Source organism: Cebus imitator, unplaced genomic scaffold (genome assembly GCF_001604975.1).
Source record: "Cebus imitator isolate Cc_AM_T3 unplaced genomic scaffold, Cebus_imitator-1.0 Scaffold209, whole genome shotgun sequence".
NCBI classification, from domain to species: domain Eukaryota; kingdom Metazoa; phylum Chordata; class Mammalia; order Primates; family Cebidae; genus Cebus; species Cebus imitator.
Genome location: NW_016107524.1, coordinates 3287933 through 3298090, shown reverse-complemented (window position 1 = coordinate 3298090; position 10158 = coordinate 3287933). Strand labels below are relative to the sequence as shown.

The following is a 10158-nucleotide window of genomic DNA, read 5'->3' as shown; positions in this document are numbered from 1 at the left end:
TTCGCCATGTTGACCAGGATGGTCTCGATCTCTTGACCTCGTGATCCACCCGCCTCGGCCTCCCAAACTGCTGGGATTACAGGCTTGAGCCACCGCGCCTGGCCCTCTTTTGTTAAGATGTAGAGAGCTAGGGACAATAAAGATGGGGTCATATATATATGAAGGTATAGTCAGGCCCTAGAAATTACCCAGTTTTATGCTTTTTTTTTCCCCCCCAAAAAAATTGAGATTGGGTCTTGCTGTGTTGCCCAGGCTGGTCTCAAACTCCTGAGCCCAAGGGATCTACCCACCTTGGCCTCCCAAAGTGCTGGGATTGCAGGCGTGAGCCACTGCGCCCAGCCCCAGCTTTATGCTTTTAATTCTGAGACCTTTTTTGTTGTATTTTGCATTGATAAGAATAGATGTTGGCTGGGCGCTGTGGCTCACACCTGTAATCCCAGCACTTTGGGAGGTCAGGGCGGGTGGATCACAAGGTCAGGAGTTCGAGACCAGCCTGGCCTACGTGGTGAAACCCTGTCTCTAGTAAAGATACAAAAAAATTAGTCGGGTGTGGTGGTGGGCGCCTGTAATCCCAGCCACTCCGGGCTGAGGCAGGAGAATCACCTGAACCCGGGAGGTGGAGGTTGCAGTGAGCCGAGATCACGTCACTGCACTCCAGCTTGGCAACACAGCGAGACTCTGTCTCAAAGAAAAAAAAAAGAATGGATGTTAAATAAACCTTGAAATACAACCTTGGCTCATACGTTAGTGGTCATGGATAAAGTGAATTAAAACTTTTTATGGGGCCAAGAGTGGTGGTTCATGCCTGTAATCGCAGCACTGAAGCAGATGGGTCTCTTGAGGACAGGAGTTCAAGACTAGCCTGATGAACACAGTGAAACCCTGTCTCTATAAAAAATACAAAAATTAACCAGGTGTGGTAGCACACACCTGTAGTTCCAGCTACTCAGGAGGCTGAGGCATGAGAATTGCTTGAACCTGGAAGGCACCAAGATTATAGTGAGCCAAGATTGCATCACTGCATTCCAGCCCAGTTGACAGCAAGACCTTGACACACACACACACAACTTGTTATGGAAGTGAAAAAAAAAATTGATTTAAAACAAGCTTGTCCAGTCCGCTGCCCAGGATGGCATTTAAATCAGCCCAACACAAATTCATAAAGTTTCTTAAAACATAATTTTGTGATTTTTTTTTTTTTTTTTTTTTTAAGTTCATCAGCTGTCATTGGTGTTAGGCAACCCTAAGACAGTTCTTCCAGTGTGGCCCAGGGAAACCAAAAGATCATTATTCTCTGATCTATCAAATTAATGAGTTACATCCTGAGAGAGATTCAGCCATAACTAAGTTCAGTTTCATGTTTTGTTCCTGTTTCTCTATAGATGAGATAGGGAAATAAGCAAGTTAATAAAGTGGGTATTTAAGGTTGAACTACAGAGATCATTTAGCCTAATGCTGGTTTAACAAATGAAGGAGATCCATGATAGGTAAATGTGCCAGGCCTGAGATGAGACAGCCAATTTTCGAAGAGCAAACACTAGAACCAGTATAAGTTGCCTACTGCTTTCTTAGGCAGTAAGCCTAAGAAATGAGGGCATCACCTCCGGGTATTTATGATACGTGGTCATGCCAACAGTTTTGCCATAAATAGAACTCCCATGACAGCAATCACTTAATCCTGTAGTTAGAGATGGGGTCTCACTATGTTGCCAGGCTGGCCTTGGACTCGGGCTTAGCGAATCTCTCTGCAGGTACCTGCTACTGTGCCTGGTGCAGCACTTTTTGTGTGTTGTTGAACATATTTTTACTATAAAGATGTTATTGTCTTTATAGTAAAACAAAAGATGAGGCTTAGAACTGGATCAATTTGCCCTGTCTCTTTTTACCTCCTCTCATTTCAAAATGCTTGCATCTCTTAATAGCTAGCATTCCCTTGGATCTGCACTTCAGCCGAAACTCAAGCCTCAGCGCAACCTTCTTTGTTTTAGTGTTTTAGCCAGAGTCAACTTACCCCCATACCCACTGTGCTTCCTTCATAATGCTACTTTCCCTGGGCAGAGAATCCTTGCCCTTTTTGAATTGTGTCACTTTGTAGGGTTGGTGCCTGCCACACTTACAGAAAGTGCAGAGGGTTTTTTCACCATGCTTGCAGGAACACTATTGGCATGGAAAATGGCAGTTGTTTTAATGTCAGGTGAAACTGAAGTTGATGTTCCTTGAGAAAGAAGTTTCTAATTTTTGGAGGTAGGTTTTTCTATTGGTATATGAAGTTGCAGTACGGATGGCTCCTCAACTTATAATGGGGTTACATAAACTAAAAATGTGTTTAATATACCTACCCCATTGAACATTGTAGCTTGGGCTTAGCCTAACCTATCTCAGAGATGGTTAGAACACTTAAATGTTAGCCTAAAGTTGGGCAAGATCATCTAACACAAAGCCTATTTTATAATAAGGAATTGAATATTTCATGTAACTTATCGAATACTGTACTAAAAATGGTTGCATGGGTACCATTATACAGTCAAAAACATTGTAAGTCGAACTGTCTATGTTACAGTTTTCCAAATTTTGATTTGTTTTTAATTATGCTTTCCTTGTCTGCAGGTAGGCACAACTTATGTAACAGATAAGAGTGAAGAAGATAACGAAATTGAGAGTGAAGAGGAAGTACAGCCTAAGACACAAGGATCTAGGCGAAGTAGTCGCCAAATAAAAAAACGAAGAGTCATATCAGACTCTGAGAGTGACATCGGTGGCTCTGATGTGGAATTTAAGCCAGACACTAAAGAGGAAGGAAGCAGTGATGAAATAAGCAGTGGAGTAGGGGATAGTGAGAGTGAAGGCTTGAACAGCCCTGTCAAAGTTGCTCGAAAGCGGAAGAGAATGGTGACTGGAAATGGCTCTCTTAAAAGAAAAAGCTCTAGGAAGGAAGCTCCCTCAGCCACCAAACGAGCAATTGGCATTTCATCAGAAACCAAAAATACTTTGAGTGCTTTCTCTGCCCCTCAGAATTCTGAATCCCAAGCCCACGTTAGTGGAGGTGGTGATGACAGTAGTCGCCCCACTGTTTGGTATCATGAAACTTTAGAATGGCTTAAGGAGGAAAAGAGAAGAGATGAGCACAGGAGGCGGCCTGATCACCCCGATTTTGATGGATCCACACTCTATGTGCCTGAGGATTTTCTTAATTCTTGTACTCCTGGGATGAGGAAGTGGTGGCAGATTAAGTCTCAGAACTTTGATCTTGTCATCTGTTACAAGGTGGGGAAATTTTATGAACTGTACCACATGGATGCTCTTATTGGAGTCAGTGAACTGGGACTAGTATTCATGAAAGGCAACTGGGCCCATTCTGGTTTTCCTGAAATTGCATTTGGCCGTTATTCAGATTCCCTGGTGCAGAAGGGCTATAAAGTAGCACGAGTGGAGCAGACTGAGACTCCGGAAATGATGGAGGCACGATGCCGAAAGATGGCACATATATCCAAGTATGATAGAGTGGTGAGGAGGGAGATCTGTAGGATCATTACCAAGGGTACGCAGACCTACAGTGTGCTAGAAGGTGATCCTTCTGAGAACTACAGTAAATATCTTCTTAGCCTCAAAGAAAAAGAGGAAGATTCTTTTGGCCATACTCGTGCATATGGTGTATGCTTTGTTGATACTTCACTGGGGAAGTTTTTCATAGGTCAGTTTTCAGACGATCGCCACTGTTCGAGATTTAGGACTCTAGTGGCACACTATCCTCCAGTACAAGTCTTATTTGAGAAAGGAAATCTCTCAAAGGAAACTAAAACAATTCTAAAGAGTTCATTGTCCTCTTCTCTTCAGGAAGGTCTGATACCAGGCTCCCAGTTCTGGGATGCATCCAAAACTTTGAGAATTCTCCTTGAGGAAGGATATTTTAGGGAAAAACTAAGTGATGACATTGGGGCGATGTTACCCCAGGTGCTTAAAGGTATGACTTCAGAGTCTGATTGCATTGGGTTGACACCAGGAGAGAAAAGTGAACTGGCCCTCTCTGCTCTCGGTGGTTGTGTCTTCTACCTCAAAAAATGCCTTATTGATCAGGAGCTCTTATCAATGGCTAATTTTGAAGAATATATTCCCTTGGATTCTGACATAGTCAGCACTACGAGATCTGGTGCTGTCTTCACCAAAGCATATCAACGAATGGTGCTAGATGCAGTGACATTAAATAACTTGGAGATTTTTCTGAATGGAACAAATGGTTCTGCTGAAGGAACCCTGCTGGAGAGGGTTGATACTTGCCATACTCCCTTTGGTAAGCGGCTCCTAAAGCAATGGCTTTGTGCTCCACTCTGTAGCCCTTATGCTATCAATGATCGTCTCGATGCCATAGAAGACCTCATGGTTGTACCTGACAAAATCTCCGAAGTTGTAGAGCTTCTAAAGAAGCTTCCAGATCTTGAGAGACTACTCAGTAAAATTCATAATGTTGGGTCTCCCCTGAAGAGTCAGAACCACCCAGATAGCAGGGCTATAATGTATGAAGAAACTACATACAGCAAAAAAAAGATTATTGATTTTCTTTCTGCTCTGGAAGGATTCAAAGTAATGTGTAAAATTATAGAGATCATGGAAGAAGTTATTGATGGTTTTAAGTCTAAAATCCTTAAGCAGGTCATCTCTCTGCAGACAAAAAATCCTGAAGGCCGTTTTCCTGATTTGACTATAGAGTTGAACAGATGGGATACAGCCTTTGACCATGAAAAGGCTCGGAAGACTGGACTTATTACTCCCAAAGCAGGCTTTGACTCTGATTATGACCAAGCTCTTGCTGACATAAGAGAAAATGAACAGAGCCTCCTGGAATACCTAGAGAAACAGCGCAACAGAATTGGCTGTAGGACCATAGTCTATTGGGGGATTGGTAGGAACCGTTACCAGTTGGAAATTCCTGAGAATTTTACTACTCGCAATTTGCCAGAAGAATACGAATTGAAATCTACCAAGAAGGGCTGTAAACGATACTGGACCAAAACTATTGAGAAGAAGTTGGCTAATCTCATAAATGCTGAAGAACGGAGAGATGTATCATTGAAGGACTGCATGCGGCGACTGTTCTATAACTTTGATAAAAATTACAAGGACTGGCAGTCTGCTGTAGAGTGTATAGCGGTGTTGGGTAAGACTTTCAATAAGCTTCTTCCTCAGGCTTTGTTTAGTGCTCTGTGTCAGCTCTATATTATCCCTAAACATAAGTAACAAGGTATATGTGGTACATATTTGCATCTAGGTTGCCCACAGCAATTTAAGTCACTCACTTGAAACTCTATCTTAGTAGCCCTTTGGCCTTCAGTCCTTTTTTCTTTTTGAGACAGGGTCTTGCTCTGTCGCCCAGGCTAGAGTATGGTGGCACAACCATGGCTACTGCAGCTTCAACCTCCCCGGCTTAAGTGAACTTTCCACCTCAACCTCCCAAGTAGTTGGGACTACAGATAAGCACCACCATGCATGGCTAATATTTAAGTGTTTGTAGAGGTGGGAGTCTCAGTGTGTTGCCAAGGCTGGTCTTGAACTCCTGGGCTCGAGTGATCCTCCTGCCTTGACTTCTCAAAGTGCTGAGATTACAGGCATGACCCACTGCACCCGGCCCTTTCTTCAGCCTTTAATAATTGAACAAAAGGTTTTTGTTTTTAGACAGTCTCTTGCTGTGTTACTTAGGACAGACCTCTCGTGTTAGCATCCTAGTTAGCTAGGATTTATAGGTAAGCACTGGCATGGAGGAGAAGGGGGAAGGGAGATAAAGTTTTCCTATGTTGCCCAGGCTGGTCTCGAACTCCTAGATCCTCCAGTCTCCCAAAAGTGCTGGGATTACAGGCATGAGCCACTAGGCCTGACCAAAAGATTTTTTGTTTTGAGACAGTCTCTCTCTGTTGCCCAGGCTGGAGTGCAGTGGCGTGATCTTGGCTCACTGTTAACTGCTGCCTTCCAGGTTCAGGTGATTCTCCTGCCTTGGCCTCCCAAGTAGCTGGGACTACAGGCACGAGCCACCATGCCCACCTAAGTTTTGTATTTTTAGTAGAGACGGGGTTTCACCATGTTTGGCAGGCTGGTCTTGTCCTGATCTCAGGTGATCCACCTGCCTCGGCCTCCCAAAGTGTTGGGACTCTAGGCAGGAGCCACCGTACCTGGCCCTAAAGATGTTTCAATGTGTTGTATACTTAATGAGACTTTTAGATCCCATTTTATTTTTAATTGAACTTTTTAGTATTTGGTGAATACTGTTTCAAGGTGCTTTGTTAAACACTATCTCTTGAACCATCATTTTAAACTTTTATTATAAGCTTTGCATTTTTTCCCATTTTGTAATCCATTTGCATACAATTTTAAAAGGTCATTTTTTTTTTTTAGCAAAACTGTCAAAGATTCTTTCCTGCAATTGACTTTACAAAGCCCTGAGTTAGAAATTTTCAATTTGGCAACCATCTCAACTTCATAAGCAATTTTGTTCTTTAAATATCATGGCCAACATTACCTGGAACCTTTGCCATTTTATAGTTTAGGTTTATGTTCTATATGTTTTAAAATTTTTTAGAGACAAGGTCTTGCTCTGTTCAGACTGGAGTACAGTGGCATGAGTATAGCTCACTGTAGCCTCGAACTGCTGGGTTCAAGTGATTTTCCTCTTCAGCCTCCCAAGTAGCTAAGACTACAGGTGGGCACCACCATGCCTGGCTAATTTTTGTATTTTTGCTGGAGGCGAGGGTTTATCGTGTTGGCCATGCTTGTCTTGAACTGCTGACCTCAAAGTGATCCGCCTGCCTTGGTCACCCAAAGTGCTGGGATTACCGGCCTGAGCCACTGTGCCCAGTCCCGTTTTTTTAATAACTATGCTTTACTTGAATTTGAACAACAGTAAGACAAAACAGTTTTGATCTGAACACAACTGTCCAGTGGAACAGAATAGTATATTTCCTTTTAATGTGTCACATTTGGTTCCTGGGTAATTTAAAATCTTTCCTCAGCACAGGTGTGCAAAAACCAGTCTTCAGAGATTGTTTTAATATCAATGTGCCAATTTTAGGACATTCTGCTAAGTAAGGCTTAAGTATAGCATCTCTCTGCTATATCTTTTAGCTTCCCCTTGGCACTTCTCTGGTTCACATGTTAGAGGATGCTTACTTTGAGGGGGAGAGATCTTTGGATTGTAATTGAAAGTTATCTCTCATTTCATTATAAGTGTTATAGTGAAGACCTGTAAAACACTTAGGCTGATAAAACCCCAAAAATGATGAAGCCTCATTTTACCCTCTCTTTTAACAGATGTCTTACTGTGCCTGGCTAACTATAGTCGAGGGGGTGATGGTCCAATGTGTCGCCCAGTAATTCTGTTGCCAGAAGATACCCCCCCTTTCTTAGAGCTTAAAGGATCACGCCATCCTTGTATTACAAAGACTTTTTTTGGAGATGATTTTATTCCTAATGACATTCTAATAGGCTGTGAAGAAGAGGAGGAAAATGGCAAAGCCTATTGTGTGCTTGTTACTGGACCAAATATGGGGGGCAAGTCTACGCTCATGAGACAGGTAACTGATTCTTGAGTTTTTGTTATTAGAAAGTCATTTGTGACATTAGGAATAAATATATTACATAACTTAGGTGATCATTTTCCAAACACAAACTGATAAATTTCAGCCAGGGAAATAATCCCTGTGTTGTAAACTTGAGAATTTTATTTCCTCAAATACCTCTGCTTAGCGTTAAGGGGAATATATATTAAAAAGGGGAAGTCAGTCAGTCATTCAGGTCATGATGCTCTTTGACTTGAATTCATTTCCTCAGAAGGTAGGTATATTCAGAATCAATAACAAAAGGCTGTATGAAAAGATGAAATGTTACAGGTTTATCTTTCAATTAGACTCATTTGCAGAAATCCTTAATGTCAACAGCGTATGGCTAACTTAGGTAGGAAAGCAAATAGTTCATGTCCTCTAGCAGCTGTTGGGCACGAGCATGCTCTTTAGTGATGACATGCTAGCCCTTTTTTTTTTTTTTTTTTTTGGGTTGCCCAGACTGAAGTGCAGTGTCACCATCACAGCTCACTGCAGCCTCAAAACTCCCAGGCTCAAGCCATCCTCCTGTCTCAGCCTCCCAAGTAGCTGGGATTACAGGTGTGTGCCATCAAGCCTAGCTAATTTTTTTAAAAAATCATTTTTTAGGGCCTTTTTGATGTTTATCTTCCCTTGATACCAGGGGTTGGCCAGCCACAGATCTTTTAAATTTTTTAATATTTTTAATAGGTTTTAAGAAAAAGCAGTAGTTGTTGGCTGGTCCCTGCTGCTTTCCTGCATTGTATTCTCCTGCTCGTCTAATTTGCTAGAGAGAGGCAGTATAGTGTATACACTGGTTTAAATCAGAATCACCTGAAAGAAGGACAAAATGGATTCAGTTGATTGGAATTGGTTCTAAGCAAATCAGTAGTATTAAAGAGCTCCTAGGTGATTCTACTCTGGCCAACACTGAGAATCACTAGGGTAGTGGGTTAGTAAGGCTCTGATGTTTTGAAGGCCAGTCAGGTCCTATGTGCCTCATGTCTCTCTTAGCCTCAGCTTTTCTCCGTTTTAGCAAATGGATTTCAGAAGAACAGAACCAATCTATATGGGATTGTGAAAGTTTTTTTTAGAATGCCTAACTCTTACATAAGGGTTCATAAGAAAGACAAAAGTTAAAACTACCCATCAGTCATAAAAGACCTTTTCCTCCCTCATTCACAGGCTGGCTTATTAGTTGTAATGGCCCAGATGGGTTGTTACGTCCCTGCTGAAGTGTGCAGGCTCACACCAATTGACAGAGTGTTTACTAGACTTGGTGCCTCAGATAGAATAATGTCAGGTGAGTTGTTTCCTACCTAAGTTCTTATTCATTCATTTAGATGTGATAAGGACATTTGCCTCTTGTATATGAGCCTTTTAAATCAAATGATTAAGAATTGCATAGTCTCTCTTTTTTTTTGAGATGGAGTTTCGCTTTTGTTGCCCAAGCTGCAGTGCAGTGGCACGATCTCTGCTCACTGCAACCTCTGCTTCCTGGGTTCAAGCGATTCTCCTGCCTCAGCCTCCCGAGTAGCTGCTTTTACAGGTGTGTGCCACCATGCCCGGCGAATTTTTCGTATTTTTAGTAGAAATGGGGTTTCACCATGTTAGCCAGGCTGGTCTTGAACTCCTGACCTCAGGTGATCCACCCACCTTGGCCTACCAAAGTGCTGGGATTATAGGCGTGAGCCACTGCACCCAGCCAAGAACTGCATAGTCTGCTAATGAGATTTTATCTTTTATACCAATATGTGTAGCTCATGATAGGCTATATAACCTAGAAGATGAATGCATGTAATATGAAATGAGTATTCATTTGTGGTTTTTTTTTTTTTTTTTTTTAGGTGAAAGTACATTTTTTGTTGAATTAAGTGAAACTGCCAGCATACTCTCGCATGCGACAGCACATTCTCTGGTGCTTGTGGATGAATTAGGTAAGACATTAAACTTTTCATCTGAAGGCTATCTTAAAAACATTTGTACAAGAACTACTTTTCTGGCAGATTATCTGAAGGACATCTAAACAATATGAATGTCTTTAGAGCATGCACTCACCATTGTGGCACAGACCCATATTTGGAGAGAAAAGGTGATGCTGTAAAAGGTTTTTGATTACCTATTACTAAGGGTTTACACTGCTTAGTTATAATAAAACATTTGTTATAATATGGGGATGAGAAAACTAATAGGACTCAGGAAATTTTTGATCTTGAGCAGTACTATATTTTCTTTAAAAGAAACCCCACTCCTCATGGGCTGCTAAGCACACTTGTTTAGCTAAACAAGGCCTATTTACTGATGCTGTTTTTCTGTCCTAGGGTTTTTAATTCCTTTGAGTTCTATCCTTATGCATATTTTACTTTAACAGGAAGAGGTACGGCAACATTTGATGGGACAGCAATAGCAAATGCAGTTGTTAAAGAACTTGCTGAGACTATAAAATGTCGTACATTGTTTTCAACTCACTACCATTCATTAGTAGAAGATTATTCTCAAAACGTTGCTGTGCGCCTAGGACACATGGTATGTGCAAATTGGTCATTTCACACAAAATTTTTTTTTTTTTTTTCTATGTGTGGTAGCACACACCTACAGT

General features: G+C 41.7%; 1 protein-coding gene across 1 annotated transcript in view; it reads left to right on the top strand.

The window, feature by feature from the left end:
• MSH6 (mutS homolog 6) overlaps window positions 1-10158 on the top strand; it is a 36673-nt gene that overhangs the window by 14578 nt on the left and 11937 nt on the right. The window contains exons 4-8 of the mRNA XM_017548528.2: window positions 2608-5152; window positions 7294-7556; window positions 8745-8862; window positions 9407-9496; window positions 9931-10099. Of these exons, the coding sequence (XP_017404017.1) occupies window positions 2608-5152; window positions 7294-7556; window positions 8745-8862; window positions 9407-9496; window positions 9931-10099 (3185 nt within the window). The remainder of the gene's footprint in view (window positions 1-2607; window positions 5153-7293; window positions 7557-8744; window positions 8863-9406; window positions 9497-9930; window positions 10100-10158) is intronic.